General features: G+C 48.1%; 1 protein-coding gene across 3 annotated transcripts in view; it reads right to left on the bottom strand.

Moving 5' to 3' along the window:
- MAP9 (microtubule associated protein 9) overlaps window positions 1-17,828 on the bottom strand; it is a 379,878-nt gene extending 362,050 nt beyond the window's left edge. The window contains exons 1-3 of one of the 3 annotated variants that reach the window (XM_063920498.1): window positions 17,651-17,828; window positions 14,910-15,076; window positions 10,867-10,963 (exon numbers count right to left, since the gene is read on the bottom strand). In XM_063920498.1, coding sequence (XP_063776568.1) covers window positions 10,867-10,963; window positions 14,910-14,990 — 178 coding nt within the window. In that variant the 5' untranslated portion in view covers window positions 14,991-15,076; window positions 17,651-17,828. Of the gene's footprint in view, window positions 1-10,866; window positions 10,964-14,909; window positions 15,077-17,302; window positions 17,479-17,650 lie in introns of those variants that run through there. The other 2 variants (XM_063920497.1, XM_063920499.1) reach the window with 2 other exon arrangements.
- Between the last annotated feature and the right edge of the window lie 3,191 nt (window positions 17,829-21,019).

Genomic DNA, 21,019 nt, shown 5'->3' with positions numbered 1-21,019 from the left:
CACTACTGCCTCCCTGTCGGAGGGAGACGTTGGTAAAGCAGACTTCAGGAACCTGCGAGGGGGAGACGTCTCGAATTTCCAATCTGTACCCCTGGGATACTACTTGTAGGATCCAGGGGTCCACTTGCGAGTGAGCCCACTGCGTGCTGAAACTCTTGAGACGACCCCCCCACCGCACCTGAGTCCGCTTGTACGGCCCCAGCGTCATGCTGAGGACTTGGCAGAAGCGGTGGAGGGCTTCTGTTCCTGGGAATGGGCTGCCTGCTGCAGTCTTCTTCCCTTTCCTCTATCCCATGGCAGATATGACTGGCCTTTTGCCCGCTTGCCCTTATGGGGACGAAAGGACTGAGGCTGAAAAGACGTTGTCTTTTTCTCCTTTATACGGCAATACTTCCATGTGCCGTTTGGAATCTGCATCACCTGACCACTGTCGTGTCCATAAACAACTTCTGGCAGATATGGACATCGCACTTACTCTTGATGCCAGAGTGCAAATATCCCTCTGTGCATCTCGCATATATAGAAATGCATCCTTTAAATGCTCTATAGTCAATAAAATACTGTCCCTGTCAAGGGTATCAATATTTTCAGTCAGGGAATCCGACCAAGCCACCCCAGCGCTGCACATCCAGGCTGAGGCGATCGCTGGTCGCAGTATAACACCAGTATGTGTGTATATACTTTTTAGGATATTTTCCAGCCTCCTATCAGCTGGCTCCTTGAGGGCGGCCCTATCTGGAGACGGTACCGCCACTTGTTTTGATAAGCGTGTGAGCGCCTTATCCACCCTAAGGGGTGTTTCCCAACGCGCCCTAACTTCTGGCGTGAAAGGGTATACCGCCAATAATTTTCTATCGGGGGAAACCCACGCATCATCACACACTTCATTTAATTTATCTGATTCAGGAAAAACTACAGGTAGTTTTTTCACACTCCACATAATACCCTTTTTTGTGGTACTTGTAGTATCAGAAATATGTAACACCTCCTTCATTGCCCTTAACAAGTAACGTGTGGCCCTAAAGGAAAATACGTTTGTTTCTTCACCGTCGACACTGGAGTCAGTGTCCGTGTCTGTGTCGACCGACTGAGGTAAAAATAAGATTTTACTTACCGATAAATCTATTTCTCATAGTCCGTAGTGGATGCTGGGACTCCGTAAGGACCATGGGGAATAGCGGCTCCGCAGGAGACAGGGCACAAAATAAAAGCTTAAGGATCAGGTGGTGTGCACTGGCTCCTCCCCCTATGACCCTCCTCCAAGCCTCAGTTAGGATACTGTGCCCGGACGAGCGTACATAATAAGGAAGGATATTGAATCCCGGGTAAGACTCATACCAGCCACACCAATCACACCGTACAACTTGTGATCTGAACCCAGTTAACAGTATGATAAACGCAAGGGAGCCTCTGAAAAGATGGCTCACAACAATAATAACCCGAATTTTTGTAACAATAACTATATACAAGTATTGCAGACAATCCGCACTAGGGATGGGCGCCCAGCATCCACTACGGACTATGAGAAATAGATTTATCGGTAAGTAAAATCTTATTTTCTCTGACGTCCTAGTGGATGCTGGGACTCCGTAAGGACCATGGGGATTATACCAAAGCTCCCAAACGGGCGGGAGAGTGCGGATGACTCTGCAGCACCGAATGAGAGAACTCCAGGTCCTCCTCAGCCAGGGTATCAAATTTGTAGAATTTAGCAAACGTGTTTGCCCCTGACCAAGTAGCTGCTCGGCAAAGTTGTAAAGCCGAGACCCCTCGGGCAGCCGCCCAAGATGAGCCCACTTTCCTTGTGGAATGGGCTTTTACTGATTTTGGCTGTGGCAATCCTGCCACAGAATGTGCAAGCTGAATTGTACTACAAATCCAACGAGCAATCGTCTGCTTAGAAGCAGGAGCACCCAGTTTGTTAGGTGCATACAGGATAAACAGCGAGTCAGATTTTCTGACTCCAGCCGTCCTGGAAACATATATTTTCAAGGCCCTGACAACGTCAAGCAACTTAGAGTCCTCTAAGTCCCTGGTAGCCGCAGGTACCACAATAGGTTGGTTCATGTGAAATGCAGAAACCACCTTAGGTAGAAATTGAGGACGAGTCCTCAATTCCGCCCTGTCAGAATGAAAAATTAAGTAAGGGCTTTTATATGATAAAGCCGCCAATTCTGACACACGCCTGGCTGAAGCCAAGGCTAACAGCATCGACACCTTCCATGTGAGATATTTTAAGTCCACAGTGGAAAGTGGTTCAAACCAATGTGACTTTAGAAAACTCAACACCACATTGAGATCCCAAGGTGCCACTGGAGGCACAAAAGGAGGCTGTATGTGCAGCACCCCTTTTACAAATGTCTGAACTTCAGGTACTGAAGCCAGTTCTTTTTGGAAGAAAATCGACAGGGCCGAAATTTGAACCTTAATGGACCCTAATTTTAGGCCCATAGATAGTCCTGTTTGCAGGAAATGAAGGAAACGACCCAGTTGAAATTCCTCTGTAGGGGCCCTCTTGGCCTCACACCACGCAACATATTTACGCCAAATGCGGTGATAATGTTTTGCGGTTACGTCCTTCCTGGCTTTGACCAGAGTAGGAATGACTTCTTCTGGAATGCCTTTTTCCCTCAGGATCCGGCGTTCAACCGCCATGCCGTCAAACGCAGCCGCGGTAAGTCTTGAAACAGACAAGGCCCCTGCAGTAGCAGGTCCTGTCTTAGAGGTAGAGGCCACGGTTCGTCCGTGAGCATCTCTTGAAGTTCCGGGTACCAAGTCCTTCTTGGCCAATCCGGGACCACGAGTATAGTTCTTACTCCTCTCCTTCTTATGATTCTCAGTACTTTTGGTATGAGAGGCAGAGGAGGGAACACATACACTGACTGGTACACCCACGGCGTTACCAGAGCGTCCACTGCTATTGCCTGAGGGTCCCTTGACTTGGCGCAATATCTGTCCAGTTTTTTGTTTAGACGTGACGCCATCATGTCCACCTTTGGTTTTTCCCAACGGTTTACAATCAGGTGGAAGACTTCTGGGTGAAGTCCCCACTCTCCCGGGTGAAGGTCGTGTCTGCTGAGGAAGTCTGCTTCCCAGTTGTCCACTCCCGGAATGAACACTGCTGACAGTGCTATCACATGATTTTCCGCCCAGCGAAGAATCCTTGCAGCTTCTGCCATTGCCCTCCTGCTTCTCGTGCCGCCCTGTCTGTTTACATGGGCGACTGACGTGATGTTGTCCGATTGGATCAACACCGCCTGACCCTGAAGCAGAGGTTTTGCTTGACTTAGGGCATTGTAAATGGCCCTTAGTTCCAGAATGTTTATATGAAGAGATGTTTCCATGCTTGACCACAAGCCCTGGAAATTCCTTCCCTGTGTGACTGCTCCCCAGCCTCTCAGGCTGGCATCCGTGGTTACCAGGATCCAATCCTGAATGCCAAATCTGCGGCCCTCTAGTAGATGAGCACTCTGCAGCCACCACAGGAGAGACACCCTTGTCCTTGGCGACAGGGTTATCCGCTGATGCATCTGCAGATGCGATCCGGACCATTTGTCCAGTAGATCCCACTGAAATGTTCTTGCATGGAATCTTCCGAATGGAATCGCTTCGTAAGAAGCCACCATTTTTCCCAGGACCCTCGTGCACTGATGCACTGACACCTGGCCTGGTTTTAGGAGGTTCCTGACTAGCTCGGATAACTCCCTGGCCTTCTCCTCCGGGAGAAACACCTTCTTCTGGACTGTGTCCAGAATCATTCCTAGGAACAGTAGACGTGTCGTTGGAATCAGCTGCGATTTTGGAATATTTAGAATCCACCCGTGCTGACGTAACACTACCTGAGATAGTGCTACTCCGACTTCTAACTGTTCCCTGGATCTTGCCCTTATCAGGAGATCGTCCAAGTAAGGGATAATTAAAATGCCTTTTCTTCGTAGAAGAATCATCATTTCGGCCATTACCTTGGTAAAGACCCGAGGTGCCGTGGACAATCCAAACGGCAGCGTCTGAAACTGATAATGACAGTTTTGTACTACAAACCTGAGGTACCCTTGGTGAGAAGGGTATATTGGGACGTGGAGATAAGCATCTTTGATGTCCAGAGACACCATATAGTCCCCTTCTTCCAGGTTCGCTATCACTGCTCTGAGTGACTCCATCTTGAATTTGAACCTTTTTATGTAAGTGTTCAAGGATTTCAGATTTAAAATTGGTCTCACCGAGCCGTCCGGCTTCGGTACCACAAACAGCGTGGAATAATACCCCTTTCCTTGTTGCAGGAGGGGTACCTTGATTATCACCTGCTGGGAATACAGCTTGTGAATGGCTTCCAAAACTGCCTCCCTGTCGGAGGGAGACTTTGGTAAAGCAGACTTCAGGAACCGACGAGGGGGAAACGCCTCGAATTCCAGTTTGTACCCTTGCGATACTACCTGTAGAATCCAGGGATCCACTTGCGAGTGAGCCCACTGCGCGTTGAAATTCTTGAGACGGGCCCCCACCATATCTGAGTCTGCTTGTAAAGCCCCAGCGTCATGCTGAAGACTTGGCAGAAGCAGGGGAGGGCTTCTGCTCCTGTGAAGCGGCTGCATGGTGCAGTCTTTTTCCTCTTCCTCTGCCCCGGGGCAGAAAAGAGTGGCCTTTTGCTCGCTTGTACTTATGGGAACGAAAGGACTGAGTTTGAAAAGACGGTGTCTTTTTCTGCTGATGTGGGGTGACCTGGGGTAAAAAGGTGGATTTTCCAGCCGTTGCCGTGGCCACCAGGTCCGATAGACCGACCCCAAATAACTCCTCCCCTTTATACGGCAATACTTCCATGTGCCGTTTGGAATCCGCATCCCCTGACCACTGTCGCGTCCATAACGCTCTTCTGGCAGAGATGGACATAGCACTTACTCTTGATGCCAGGGTGCAAATATCCCTCTGTGCATCACGCATATATAGTAATGCATCCTTTAAATGTTCTATAGTTAACAAAATATTGTCCCTATCCAGGGTATCAATATTCTCAGTCAGGGAATCCGACCATGCGACTCCAGCACTGCACATCCAGGCTGAGGCGATTGCTGGTCGCAGTATAACACCAGTATGTGTGTATATACTTTTTAGGATATTTTCCAGCCTTCTATCAGCTGGTTCTTTTAGGGTGGCCGTATCAGGAGACGGTAACGCTACTTGTTTAGATAAACGTGTGAGCGCCTTATCTACCCTAGGGGGTGTTTCCCAACGCGCCCTAACCTCTGGCGGGAAGGGATATAATGCTAATAATTTTTTAGAAATTAGCTGTTTTTTATCGGGGGAAACCCACGCTTTTTCACACACCTCATTTATTTCCTCTGACTCAGGAAAAACTATTGGTAGTTTTTTCTCACCCCACATAATACCCTTCTTTGTGGTACTTGTAGTGTCAGAAAGGTTCAATGCCTCTTTCATTGCCGTGATCATGTAACGTGTGGCCCTACTGGACATTACGTTTGTCTCGTCACCGTCGACACTAGACTCAGTATCTGTGTCAGGGTCTGTGTCGACCCACTGAGGTAACGGGCGTTTTAGCGCCCCTGACGGTGTCTGAGACGCCTGGACAAGCACTAATTGATTTGCCGGCTGTCTCATGTCGTCAACAGTTTTTTGCAAATTGCTGACATTATCACTTAATTGTTTAAATACAATCATCCAGTCAGGTGTCGACTCCCTAGGGGGTGACATCACCAACACAGGCAACTGCTCCGCCTCCACATCATTTTCCTCCTCATACATGTCGACACACGCGTACCGACACACAGCACACACACCGGGAATGCTCTGATAGAGGACAGGACCCCACTTAGCCCTTTGGAGAGACAGAGGGAGAGTCTGCCAGCACACACCCAGCGCTATATATATATATACAGGGATAACCTTATATAAGTGTTATTCCCTTATAGCTGCTGTTATTATCGTTATTTGCTGCCAAAAATGCCCCCCCTTCTCTTTTTTACCCTGATTCTGAAGCAGGACTGCAGGGGAGAGTCAGGGAGCCGTCCTTCCAGCGGAGCTGTGAGGGAAAATGGCGCTTGTGTGCTGAGGAGATAGGCTCCGCCCCTTCACGACGTCCTTATCTCCCGCTTTTTTGTGTAAAAATGGCAGGGGATTAAAATACATCCATATAGCCCAGGAGCTATATGTGATGTATTCTTTTTGCCACCTAAGGTATATTGTTATATTGCGTCTCAGGGCGCTCCCCCCCAGCGCCCTGCACCCTCAGTGACCGGAGTGTGAAGTGTGCTGAGAGCAATGGCGCACAGCTGCGGTGCTGTGCGCTACCTTAGACTGAAGACAGGATGTCTTCTGCCGCCGATTTCACCGGACCTCTTCGTCTCTTCTGGCTCTGTAAGGGGGACGGCGGCGCGGCTCCGGTGACCCATCCAGGCTGAACCTGTGATCGTCCCTCTGGAGCTAATGTCCAGTAGCCTAAGAAACCCGATCCACTCTGCACTCAGGTGAGTCCGTTTCTTCTCCCCTTAGTCCCACGATGCAGTGAGCCTGTTGCCAGCAGGACTCACTGAAAATAAAAAAACCTAAACTAAACTTTTATTCTAAGCAGCTCAGGAGAGCCACCTAGATTGCACCCTTCTCGGCCGGGCACAAAAATCTAACTGAGGCTTGGAGGAGGGTCATAGGGGGAGGAGCCAGTGCACACCACCTGATCCTTAAGCTTTTATTTTGTGCCCTGTCTCCTGCGGAGCCGCTATTCCCCATGGTCCTTACGGAGTCCCAGCATCCACTAGGACGTCAGAGAAAGGACGTTTTAACGCCCCTGACGGTGTTTGAGACGCCTGGACAGGTACTAATTGGTTTGCCGGCCGTCTCATGTCGTCAACCGACCTTGCATTGTGTTGACATTATCCCGTAATTCCTTAAATAAGCCATCCATTCCGGTGTCGACTCCCTAGAGAGTGACATCACCATTACAGGCAATTGCTCCGCCTCCTCACCAACATCGTCCTCATACATGTCGACACACATGTACAGACACACAGCACACACACAGGGAATGCTCTGATAGAGGACAGGACCCCACTAGCCCTTTGGAGAGACAGAGGGAGAGTTTGCCAGCACACACCAAAACGCTATAATTATACAGGGACAACCTTTATATAAGTGTTTTTCTCTTATAGCATCTTAATATATATAATCATATCGCCAAATAAGTGCCCCCCCTCTCTGTTTTAACCCTGTTTCTGTAGTGCAGTGCAGGGGAGAGCCTGGGAGCCTTCCCACCAGCATTTCTGTGAGGGAAAATGGCGCTGTGTGCTGAGGAGAATAGGCCCCGCCCCCTTTTCGGCTGGCTTCTTCTCCCGTTTTTCTGAGACCTGGTAGGGGTTAAATACATCCATATAGCCCCAGGGGCTATATGTGATGTATTTTTTAGCCAGAACAAGGTATTCTCATTGCTGCCCAGGGCGCCCCCTGCAGCGCCCTGCACCCTCCGTGACCGCTGGTGTGAAGTGTGTGACAACAATGGCGCACAGCTGCAGTGCTGTGCGCTACCTCATGAAGACTGAAAAGTCTTCTGCCGCCGGTTTCTGGACCTCTTCACTTTTTGGCATCTGCAAGGGGGTCGGCGGCGCGGCTCCGGGACCGGACTCCATGGCTGGGCCTGTGTTCGATCCCTCTGGAGCTAATGGTGTCCAGTATCCTAAGAAGCCAATCCATCCTGCACGCAGGTGAGTTCACTTCTTCTCCCCTAAGTCCCTCGTTGCAGTGAGCCTGTTGCCAGCAGGACTCACTGTAAAATAAAAAACCTAAAAACTTTTTCTAAGCAGCTCTTTAGGAGAGCCACCTAGATTGCACCCTGCTCGGACGGGCACAAAAACCTAACTGGGGCTTGGAGGAGGGTCATAGGGGGAGGAGCCAGTGCACACCACCTGATCCTAAAGCTTTATTTTTGTGCCCTGTCTCCTGCGGAGCCGCTAATCCCCATGGTCCTGACGGAGTCCCCAGCATCCACTAGGACGTCAGAGAAATATATATATATATCTACATACTAGGGTCTCAATCTCTGCTGATAAGGTACCTGTCCACGCTGCCACAGCGCTATAAACCCATGCCGACACAATCGCCGTTCTGAGTAGTGTACCAGAATGTGCACGCTATCTGCAGGATCCCTAGGGGAAGATTCCCATCGTATCCTGGCCCTAGTGGGGAAAGGATACTGAGAATTGTTTGTGGGAAACTGCAGTCTCTTGTCTGGAGATTCCCGCTCTTTTTCATCATGAGAGGAGGGAAATTTACCTCAGCTTTCTTCCCCTTAAACATGTGTACCCTTGTGTCAGGGACAGATGAGTCATCAGTGATATGCAAATCATCTTTATTACAATAATCATATATTGAATACTTTTCTGACATTTTGGCTGTAACTTTGCATTGTCGGAGTCGACACTGGAGTCAACCTCCGTGTCGATATCAGTGTTTATTATTTTGGATAGTGAGCATTGAGAGACTCTGAAGGTCTCTGCGACATAGGGACAGACATGGGTAGATTTCCTGTCTGTTCTCTAATCTTTTGTGCAATAAATTCACCTTAGCACTTAATTACACATATCCAAACAGGTGTCGGCGTTGTCGACGGAGACACCCTCACACACACATATTTGCTCTATCTCCTCCTTAGGGGAGCCTTTTACCTCAGACATGTCGACACACACGTACCGACACACCACACACTCAGGGAATGCTCATCTGAAGACAATTCCCCCATAAGGCCCTTTGGAGAGACAGAGAGAGAGTATGCCAGCACACACCCCAGCGCTATTAACCCAGGAATAACACAGTAACTTAATGTTAACCCAGTAGCTGCTGTTCATATTGATTTTTGCGCCTAATTATGTGCCCCCCTCTCTTTTTACCCTCTTCTACCGTGTAACTGCAGGGGAGAGACTGGGGAGCTTCCTTTCAGCGGTGCTGTGGAGAAAAAACATGGCGCTGGTGAGTGCTGAGGAAGAAGCCCCGCCCCCTCAGCGGCGGGCTTCTGTCCCGCGTTTCTGTGTAAAATAATGGCGGGGGCTCATGCATATATACAGTGCCCAACTGTATATATGCTCACTTTTGCCAAGAGGTTCCTAATTGCTGCCCAGGGCGCCCCCCCCTGCGCCCTGCACCCTACAGTGACCGGAGTATGTGGGTTTAGTGTGGGAGCAATGGCGCACAGCTGCAGTGCTGTGCGCTACCTCATATGAAGACTGGAGTCTTCTGCCGCCGATTTCGAAGTCTTTTTGCTTCTGTCACCGGCTTCTGTCTTCCGGCTCTGCGAGGGGGACGGCGGTGCGGCTCCGGGATCGGACGACCAAGGGTGCGATCCTGTGTTCGATCCCTCTAGAGCAGGCATGTCAAACTCGTGGCCCTCCAGCTGTTGTGAAACTACAAGTCCCAGCATGCTTTGCCAACATGCCTTCCACTGATCAGCTGGTAAAGCATGCTGGGACTTGTAGTTTCACAACACCTGGATGACCATGAGTTTGACATGCCTGCTCTAGAGCTAATGGTGTCCAGTAGCCTAAGAAGCAGGACCTATCTTCAGTGAGTAGGGCTGCTTCTCTCCCCTCAGTCCCACGTAGCAGAGAGTCTGTTGCCAGCAGATCTCTCTGAAAATAAAAAAACCTAACAAAATACTTTCTTTTTAGCAAGCTCAGGAGAGCTCACTAAGTAGCACCCAGCTCGTCCAGGCACAGATTCCAACTGAGGTCTGGAGGAGGGACATAGAGGGAGGAGCCAGAGCACACCAGTATCCAAATTCTTTCTTAAAGTGCCCTGTCTCCTGCGGAGCCCGTCTATTCCCCATGGTCCTTACGGAGTCCCCAGCATCCACTAGGACGTTGGAGAAAAGTGGACTGTGGTTCTGCAGGTTGCCATTCAGCAACAAAAGCTACATACTAAAATAACTGTAACTTGTGCATGCATGGTACTATACTGCAAGGGATGCCCAGTGGCACACGACTGTTAAACAGAAATCTGACACTAGGGAACATATTTACTAATGCTTCTTAATATGAAAATTGGCAGTGTTGGCCATAGCAACCAATGAGACTATCATTTCTCCATTACATCCTAGAAATTGGTAGAAAGAATCTGAGTGGATGTTATGGTCACCACCAGGGCCGTAACTAGGGAAGGGGGGGATTTGGTGTAGCTTATAGGGGGATGTAGTGTAGTGATGTAGTGTGTCACATAGGGTATGTAGTGTAGTAATGTATTGCAGTATATAGGGGCATGTAGTGCACTGATGTGGTGTAGCAGATAAGGGGATGTAGTACAGTGCATAGGGGCATGTAGTGTAGTGATGTACTGTAGTTCAGCATGTAGGGGATGTAGTATAGTGATGTAGTGCAGTGGATAGGGGAATGTAGTCTAGTGATGTAGTTCAGAATGTAGGGGATGTAGTATAGTGATGTAGTGCAGTGGATAGGGGAATGTAGTGCAGTGATGAAGTGTCATGGTATAGTGCAATGTATGGGGATACACAGAGGAGCATGTAGTTGAACACGCTGGCGGGGCATTTGAGGCACATAGGGGAATATTGTCCAATAGTATCTCCTTCTTAATTTTTTTTTATAATCTGATTATTTTAGTCTGACAGGGTTTGTTTGTTTGTTTGTTTGTTTGTTTGTTTGTTTGTTTGTTTTACGGGGTACTTTTGGTGGGAGCCAAATTACTGCCTTGCCCCGGGTGACGAAAATCCTAATTTCGGCTCTGGCACCATCACCACTTTTCAGCTTTAGTAAATCTAACCCCTAGTACATGTGGACACCTATTTAAATAGAATGTTTCTATTGTACATATAAGAAAGCAAGAGCTAAGAGCAGAAGCTAGCCCCATGAACTGGCATACCATCACTTTCAAACTCTTCTGAGTAATCTGAATTGTCAGACTCTTCTACAGCCTGCTGTCGTGAAACTCGAGAACTAACGGCCTTCTTCAGCTCGTCCTATAACAGAAAATGTCACATTAGTATATGAGGTAGAGGAAAGGGGAAAATTGTACACTTGTTAGTATGAGCCAAACCTATACTTTATGTGCATTACCAAATCAGATAGAAAAAAAATATTCCTTTGCGGAACACTTTCTCAATGAGTTACATGCTATAAACAGACAGGACTTCCCAGAATTATAAACAGATAAAACCGAGTGCTAAAAACAAGATCACAGATGAAGATACAAACCACAAATAAGGTATCGTCTTAGTTATTCTGCCTCCTAAACATACTGTGTATTTTTAAAGTAAGTTTCAGCACAGGTAACTAGTCAGTATGGAAGAAATTACTCAAAGAATCAAGGGGGTTATTCAGACCTGATCGTAGATGTGCTAAATTTAGCACATCTACGATCAGCTTCCCTGACATGTGAGGGGGACACCCAGCACAGGGCAAGTCCGCTCCGCATGTCAGTCCCTGCTCCGTCGCACAAGTACAAAAGCATTGCACAGCGGTGATGCTTTTGTACTGTAGGAGTAGCTCCCAGCCAGCGCAGCTCCTGCGCGCTGGCAGAGAGCTACCTGTCGCTGTGAGGGTCGCAGCAGCTGCGTATGACGTCATGCAACCACCGCGTCCCGCCCCCCCAACAGTCCGGGCATGCCTGTATTGCCCCAACAGCGCCCCCTAACGGCGGCCAAGCGCCGCCGACCTGCCCCCTCCCGCCCAGCGACCGCCTCTGCCTGTCAATCAGGCAGAGGTGATCGCTAGCCTAAAGGTGTGTACACACGGTGAGATATTTTCTTTCGATTTTGACTGTATAGTCAAAATCGCAAGAAAAAGTTAGTGCAGACTTTCACCTTGCGAGCCCAATTCGATCCCGATGCGCGGTCCCGCCAGGTCGGCAACGCAAGAAAAGATAGACTGTGCAGGCAAGTCAATCCTTGCTAGATCGGTGTACTATCTAGTTCATCTCACATGTCAATTACATCTCACATAAGCCAAAATCGTTAGCACACATAGTCCATATCTAAAAAAAAGTTTAGTCAAATTCAGTGGTGCTGGGCTCTGGGGAGTTCAAGGGAAATCGCAAGTGAAAATCGGGCATAGCAAGGATCTCACTGTGTGTACACACCCTAAGACAGCCGTCGGCTGTCTGGCATGCGCTGGCGCACTGCGGCACCGGCGCATGCGCAGTTCAGACCCGATCGCTGCTGTACGAAAACGCACAGCAGCGATCGGGTCTGAATGACCCCCCAAGGCCCAAATGTATTAAGCATTAACAAGAGATAAAGTTGAGATGGATAAAGAGTGATAAATGACCAGCCAATCAGCTCCTGTCATTTTTCAAACACAGACTGTGACATGGCAGTTAGGAAGCTGATTGGCTGGTGATTTATCACTCTTTATCCATCTCCACTTTATCACTTTTTAAGGCTTAATACATTTGGGCCCAAATGTATTACAAATCAAATGTTTGTTCCTTCACTATGCCAGGCCTGGTACTGCATAACATCTGGCCCCCTCTGCACTTTGCACTGAGGAGCAGCAGTTTATGAACATTCCAAGAGAGACCTGGACAGTTTCTACCAATTTCTCAATTTTTAAATTGCATTGACTACCAATAAAGATCGCTGTTAATTATTATGGAAGGCCTATTTGCTTGAATTGATTTCTTCCATTTTCAAAACACTTTTTGATTTATTTTTCAATGTCCAACAGCTTTGAAAACGAGAGCGTTCTCGTACCCATGACCCTGGACTTTTCTAAATACCAGGCATAGGCAGTTATGAGGGGCTTTCTGCAAAAGCTAAATTAGACGAGAGGAGATACATTTTAGAGGTTTCTTAAGAGCATATTTGTAACCTAAGAGCATATCAAACAGGCTAATAAAAAAAAAAAGCAAACATCAAAAAAGCAAACCAAGGGGTAAATTTGCTACAGCTTCTAAAAATGAAAAGTGGTGAAGTTGCCTATAGCAACCAATCAGATTCTGTCTATCATTTTCTAGGATGCAATAAAGAAATGATAGCCAGAATCTGATTGGTTGCTATGGGCTACATCACCACTTTTCATTTTTAGAAGCGTTAGTAAATTTACCCCTAAAAGAACCTCTTGTTTTCATGTCATGGAGTGATGATACAGTGGAGTAAATAAAACACACAAATAAAGCAATGATATGAACTGCAACACCTCTCTGTATGGGATCGGTATGGGATCCCATCGTAAGGGATTCCGGCTGTCACTATTTCGACAGCGGCATCCCAGACACCAGAATGACGGCAGGGGGCGAGCGCCTTGAGGCTCCTTGCGGGCTCGCTGCGCTCGCCATGCTGCAGGTACGGTGGCTCGCTTCGCACGCCACAGGTTCTATTCTCCCTCAATGGGTGTCGTAAACATCCACAGAGGGAGAATCACCTACTTTGCCGGTATTCCGGCAGTGGGAATGTAACCCTGTCGGGATTACGGCGTCGGTATTGTGACCGCCAGGATTCCCACAAGCGGTATTTAAAACGCATACCCTCTGTACTTAAGTCACTGTTTCCTAATGAATTGAATGGCAGCATTTTTATATTGGTTCAATCAACAAATAGGCTGCTTCCATTGGGTGTAATGGGTGCTTATGAAAAGTTGACCTTTGCTATGTGATCTATGTCCGTGTGAGTTGAGGTCAGTGGCAAAACTTCACCACTAATGCCCAGAGTCAGTCACCTCAAAGTCGTGTCCTCCCCCCCCTCTGGGAATAAATGTAATATGGTGCGAGTTGCCGGACTTTAGGCAAGAATGCACGTATTTTTGCAGTGACAATCATTTACAAAAAACAACCTGGTTTTGCCTTGTAAATGATTGCCGCTATAAAAATACGGGCATTCTTGCCCGAAGTCCCGCACCTCCAGCCACTTGCACCCTATTACATTTACCCCTTGGAGATGATGCGTAGGAGGAGGGGATGCACAGGGTGTCTAATCATAAAGAGAGCACCCAGCCCACATTATAAACATCAGACGCATTATGGGGTATATTCAATTCAAGTTGGATCCAACAATGCACTATTCAATAAAGCCAATCCGACTCTTTTATAAAGTTGGATTGACATTATTGACGGAAAGAACAGACACAGGCGCCTAACACGGCTCCCCGCTAGCAGAGCCTCAGATCCCTGCAAAGGACACAGGCGCACTCCCGGAGCAGGTCATCGCTGCGGGGAGAGCAGGAACCCCGCGGCTGCAGCAGCGTAACAGGAGGATGGGGCACCGCTGCGAGACCTCACGGTAGCGTCCACCCCGCGGGACCTCGCTTGCTGGAGCCGGGTGGACGCTGCCGTGAGCGGCGGTGCCCCATCCTCCTGCTACGCTGCTGCAGCCGCAGGGTTCCCTGTTCTCCCCCGCTGCGATGACCTGCTCCGTCACAACCCGTCTCCTCCTCTCAGTCGTCTCCCGTCCACATGTCCCCGCTGCGTCTCATATCCTCAATCCAACTTTTTTTAACGTCGGATTGAGTTTTTCAGAAACGGGGCCAAAATCTGTGGGATTTGGCCGCGTTTCCGACAAAAGCATGTGGATCCGCGGCTATTCAACTGATCCACGTGCTTTCCGACAAGTCGGATTTTCTGACTTGTCGGATTAACGGGAGTTTGATTGAATAGGTCGAATCTGGATTCAATTGTCAGAAACTCCCGTTAATCTGACAAATCTGGAAATTCGATTTGAATTGAATATACCCCTTAGGCTGCAGACCCCCGGTATTCTGGCACCAGTAGGCAAACACTACCATTGCTTCTATGAGGTATGCCACTGATGAAACTCACTCTATTTTATCCATTTTTTTATAGAAGTGTTACCTTGACACCTAACCTTGATTTACACAGCTAATAAGGTTGAAAATAGACACCTGTCCTTCAAATGTGACCTTTCGCAATATACTAAAATAGCAACAACAAAAATATAGAAAATAAAGCTATACCTGGAAAGAAGTCCTTTTTGAGGTTTTAGGGCTCTTTGTGTAAGCTAGGAAAGTGTTGAGACTCTCATCATCGTCATCCATAATGCAAAGTGCAACACGGGCCGGCTAACGTACTTTGTTCCTCAATTATCAGTGGTGCTCATTTCTCTATTACACTTTTGCTGCAACTGTAACAAAGAAATAAAGACAACAGAAATTATATTTGAATCACATAAATAAAATAAATAAAAAAATAAAAATAAATCTGACATTCATAAATATTATATGGAAAGTACAAATAAGTGCCCAATCCTGTACTATTTTTGAACATTAGCGGCAGGATGTAATGGCGTCTGAGTTTGCCGGAGGTGCTGGATGCCGGCCAAACGTGGACTTTTTTTTAAAGCGGCATGGTTTTGCCTTGTAAATGACTGCCGCTTTAATAAAACGTCAGTGCACTGCTCACGGTATATGTGTGTGAATATATACATGTAAGTGTATATATTATATACATACATACATTTTCAGTCTGACCATTTTTTTTATTTATTAACTTGCTCACTTTGCTGGACATTGGGTACATACTGGATATTCTGCATGTCCAATGGGACAATTTCATCAACTGCACAGTATGCTTACATGAAGTATGTAACAATATACCGTGCCATCATACAATGCATTGTATAGTGTGAGAGGTGATGTGATTTACAGAAGTTCCCGCGCTCAACCTACATATATAATCACTTGAGTCATGCATATGCAATTTGGCAGCGATTATATGCATCTTGCAGACAGCTGCAGGCACACTATACACGGCAAACGTGCCACGAATAGTCTCAGGCGGCTGCAGGCTCAGGACGAGTACATCTGTATCGTTGCAATGCATCACTTCATCGCTGGGTCGCACAGTCGTTTAGGTGTGTACCCAGCTTTATATTATAAATGATTCTTTCATGGCTGCCACTATATAGTGAGCACTAACGTATGTATTGTGTCCAGGGATTTTATCTAATAAATTGTTGCTCCTGTACACACTATGCATCATGTATAACAGTGCCAGATTTCAGAATCCAACATATCACGTGACTGCGCATACCCACTACACAATGCACACCACATTCCATCGTCTCATTTGACATGCAGCAAATCAAATGGGTCAATGCAATGAAAGACGGGTGAAAACAAGGAATTGGGTGTACATACTATAACATGGACGTTCCATCTGCATCGGGATGATATAGTGGACAATAGATTGTATAGTGGGCATCATTCAGAGAGGTATATATAGTACTGTGCAAAAGTTTTAGGCAGGTGTGAAAGAAATGCTACAAAGTAATACCCCTTTTCCACTAGCTCCTTAATACACGGGTAAATGCGCAGTGGCGCGCATTTACCCGTGTTTTTCCCTAGTGGAAAAGGGTCCCCCTGCAAATTCCTGGATCAAGTGATCCGGGAATCCTACCCGGGTAGCTAGCTGGGTTGAACATGTGTTCAACCCGGTAAGCTGTGTACTGTGAACGGGAGCCGCCGTTCACAGTGTATAGGGAGGGCGGCGTTGGGAGATCATGTGATCTCCCAGCGCCGCCCCTGCTGCGTCACTAGCAGCGTCACCAACCCGGCAATGTGCCGGGTTGGTGAGCGCTGTCTGAAAGGGGGCTGTAGCACGGGTCGCAGCCGTGTCGGGCGACCCGTGCTATAATGGAAAAGGGGTATAAGAATGCTTTCCAAAATAGAAGTGTTAATAATCTATTTTTATCACATAACAAAATGCAAAGTGAATGAACAGAAGAGAAAACTAAATCAAATCAATGCTTGGTGTGACCACCCTTTGCCTTTGACACACTGTCTCGGCACACAGCTCTTTCAGGTAATTCGCTGCCCGCAGTGCCCGCTGACTTGGGGACTGACTGCTGTGTGGTGTGTCCCAACACAGTGCAGCACAGTAACAGCACATCACGTCTTGAGTCCCTGTTTGCTGAGGGCTCCAGTGCACACACCCTGAGTACATGTCTAGACTCATCAAATTTACGTGACTCGAATCTTTCGAACACCTACAAGATTCGAGTAATATGGCTAGATGCGTCATCGCTTGGAGAGTGATACAATGGAGAGAGATAAACTACCAGCCACTCAGCTCCTAACTGTCATTTTTGAAACACAGTCTGTAACACGGCAGTTAGGAGCTGATTGGCTGGTATTGTATCTCTCTCCAAGAGATGATGCATCTAACCTAATGTGTCGAGACATTCACTCAGTAGCCATCTCTAGCATCCACACAGAAGCAGCAGTGATGAGAACATCGTCCATCTCTGAATCAGGACCAGCGGGTACCCAGTTTAACACCTCCTGCTGCTCATCCTGACCTCTATCCCCAGGAGTTACAGCAAATTGTGGCACTAAAAATCCCGACACACCTCCGCAGCACAGGATGCAGTAGCACGCTGAGACTTGTGGTCCCTCCAATCATGGGCCCAAATGTATGAAGCCTTAACAAGAGATAAATCCGAGACGCATAAGGAGTTATAAAATACCAACCAACCAGCTCCTGTCATTCTTCAAAAAGCCTGTGACATGGCAGTTAGGAGCTGATTGGCTGGTACTTTATCACTCCATCCTTATCCGTCTCCACTTTATCTCTTGTTAAGGCTTAATACATTTCGGCCATGGGGAGCTATGCTACAGCTAAACCTCGTTCACAACGATAATCCCCCGTGATCTGCTTATTACACGATACATCCCGCATGCCGCCTAATCCCCCTCACATGAGAGTTTTCCTGCTGCAGGGCTGTTATATCACCCTGTGCCCTGACTCGTGTCCCACCTTCCCGGAGACCGGTGGTCTGTCCCCCCGATGCCGCCTCTATCTGTCTCTCCGTAGTCGTTATTTGCGCTTTACTCTGGCACTGGGTGAAGCTGTGCTGGTTACTATGCAACGACGCAGGGTGACGCACACATCACGTGTAAATTGACGCGCGGGGGGCGGGGCTATGGGGCGTTATTCTGTTATGCAGAGTTGCTCAGATCCTATATATATTCTGCCTAGCACAGCAATACTTGAGTATTACTTGAGTCAGTGTAGTACTGGCTAGCCCGGCACTGCACACGTAGGTGTATAATGTGAGTAGGGCAGTGACGCTGACACACCTGGCTCCCAATGTCGCTCTGTTTTATTGTATTGCCATTTAGCATACCTCCCAACATGACCCTCTCCAGGAGGGACACAATGCTCTGCTCCTGAACTTCCCTCTTAATTTATGATTGCAATCACATGTGCTGAAACACCTTTCTCTGACGTCCTAAGTGGATGCTGGGGACTCCGTCAGGACCATGGGGAATAGCGGCTCCGCAGGAGACAGGGCACAAAAGCAAAAGCTTTAGGATCAGGTGGTGTGCACTGGCTCCTCCCCCTATGACCCTCCTCCAAGCCTCAGTTAGGTTTTTGTGCCCGGCCGAGAAGGGTGCAATCTAGGTGGCTCTCCTAAAGAGCTGCTTAGAGTAAAAGTTTTGTTAGGTTTTTTATTTTCAGTGAGTCCTGCTGGCAACAGGCTCACTGCAACGAGGGACTTAGGGGAGAAGAAGTGAACTCACCTGCGTGCAGGATGGATTGGCTTCTTAGGCTACTGGACACTAGCTCCAGAGGGACGATCACAGGTACAGCCTGGATGGGTCACCGGAGCCGCGCCGCCGACCCCCTTGCAGATGCTGAAGAGAGAAGAGGTCCAGAAATCGGCGGCTGAAGACTTCTCAGTCTTCATGAGGTAGCGCATAGCACTGCAGCTGTGCGCCATTGCTCTCAGCACACTTCACACCAACGGTCACTGAGGGTGCAGGGCGCTTGGGGGGGCGCCCTGGGCAGCAATGAAAGTACCTATGCTGGCTAAAAATACATCACATATAGCCCCTGGGGCTATATGGATGTATTTAACCCCTGCCAGGTTGTCAGAAAAACGGGAGAAGAAGCCCGCCGAAAAGGGGGCGGGGCCTATTCTCCTCAGCACACAGCGCCATTTTCCTACACAGCTCCGCTGCTAGGAAGGCTCCCAGGCTCTCCCCTGCACTGCACTACAGAAACAGGGTTAAAACAGAGAGGGGGGGCACTTATTTGGCGATATTATTATATATTAAGATGCTATAAGGGAAAACACTTATATAAGGTTGTCCCTGTATAATATAGCGTTTTGGTGTGTGCTGGCAAACTCTCCCTCTGTCTCCCCAAAGGGCTAGTGGGGTCCTGTCCTCTATCAGAGCATTCCCTGTGTTTGTGCTGTGTGTCGGTACGTGTGTGTCGACATGTATGAGGACGATGTTGGTGAGGAGGCGGAGCAATTGCCTGTAATGGTGATGTCACTCTCTAGGGAGTCGACACCGGAATGGATGGCTTATTTAGGGAATTACGTGATAATGTCAACACGCTGCAAGGTCGGTTGACGACATGAGACGGCCGGCAAACCAATTAGTACCTGTCCAGGCGTCTCAAACACCGTCAGGGGCTTTAAAACGCCCATTTACCTCAGTCGGTCGACACAGACACGGACACTGACTCCAGTGTCGACGGTGAAGAAACAAACGTATTTTCCATTTGGGCCACACGTTACATGTTAAGGGCAATGAAGGAGGTGTTACATATTTCTGATACTACAAGTACCACAAAAGAGGGTATTATGTGGGGTGTGAAAAAACTACCTGTAGTTTTTCCTGAATCAGATAAATTAAATGAAGTGTGTGATGATGCGTGGGTTTCCCCCGATAGAAAATTATTGGCGTTATACCCTTTCCCGCCAGAAGTTAGGGCGCGTTGGGAAACACCCCTTAGGGTGGATAAGGCGCTCACACGCTTATCAAAACAAGTGGCGTTACCGTCTCCAGATACGGCCGCCCTCAAGGAGCCAGCTGATAGGAGGCTGGAAAATATCCTAAAAAGTATATACACACATACTGGTGTTATACTGCGACCAGCGATCGCCTCAGCCTGGATGTGCAGCGCTGGGGTGGCTTGGTCGGATTCCCTGACTGAAAATATTGATACCCTTGACAGGGACAGTATTTTATTGACTATAGAGCATTTAAAGGATGCATTTCTATATATGCGAGATGCACAGAGGGATATTTGCACTCTGGCATCAAGAGTAAGTGCGATGTCCATATCTGCCAGAAGATGTTTATGGACACGACAGTGGTCAGGTGATGCAGATTCCAAACGGCACATGGAAGTATTGCCGTATAAAGGGGAGCAGTTATTTGGGGTCGGTCCATCGGACCTGGTGGCCACGGCAACAGCTGGAAAATCCACCTTTTTTACCCCAAGTCACATCTCAGCAGAAAAAGACACCGTCTTTTCAGCCTCAGTCCTTTCGTCCCCATAAGGGCAAGCAGGCAAAAGGCCAGTCATATCTGCCCAGGGATAGAGGAAAGGGAAGAAGACTGCAGCAGGCAGCCCATTCCCAGGAACAGAAGCCCTCCACCGCTTTTGCCAAGTCCTCAGCATGACGCTGGGGCCGTACAAGCGGACTCAGGTGCGGTGGGGGGTCGTCTCAAGAGTTTCAGCGCGCAGTGGGCTCACTCGCAAGTGGACCCCTGGATCCTACAAGTAGTATCCCAGGGGTACAGATTGGAAATTCGAGACGTCTCCCCCTCGCAGGTTCCTGTAGTCTGCTTTACCAACGTCTCCCTCCGACAGGAAGGCAGTATTGGAAACAATTCACAAGCTGTATTCCCAGCAGGTGAAAATCAAAGTACCCCTCCTACAACAAGGAAAGGGGTATTATTCCACACTATATTGTGGTACTGAAGCCAGACGGCTCGGTGAGACCTATTCTAAATCTGAAATATTTGAACACTTACATACAAAGGTTCAAATCAAGATGGAGTCACTCAGAGCAGTGATAGCGAACCAGGAAGAAGGGGACTATATGGTGTCCCTGGACATCAAGGATGCTTACCTCCATGTCCCAAATTGCCCTTCTCACCAAGGGTACCTCAGGTTCGTGGTACAAAACTGTCACTATCAGTTTCAGACGCTGCCGTTTGGATTGTCCACGGCACCCCGGGTCTTTACCAAGGTAATGGCCGAAATGATGATTCTTCTTCAAAGAAAAGGCGTCTTAATTATCCCTTACTTGGACGATCTCCTG

Source organism: Pseudophryne corroboree, chromosome 1, assembly GCF_028390025.1.
Source record: "Pseudophryne corroboree isolate aPseCor3 chromosome 1, aPseCor3.hap2, whole genome shotgun sequence".
Taxonomy (NCBI): Eukaryota; Metazoa; Chordata; class Amphibia; order Anura; family Myobatrachidae; genus Pseudophryne; species Pseudophryne corroboree.
The sequence above is the reverse complement of the archived record's forward strand: the minus strand, read 5'-3'. Positions and strand labels throughout refer to the sequence as shown.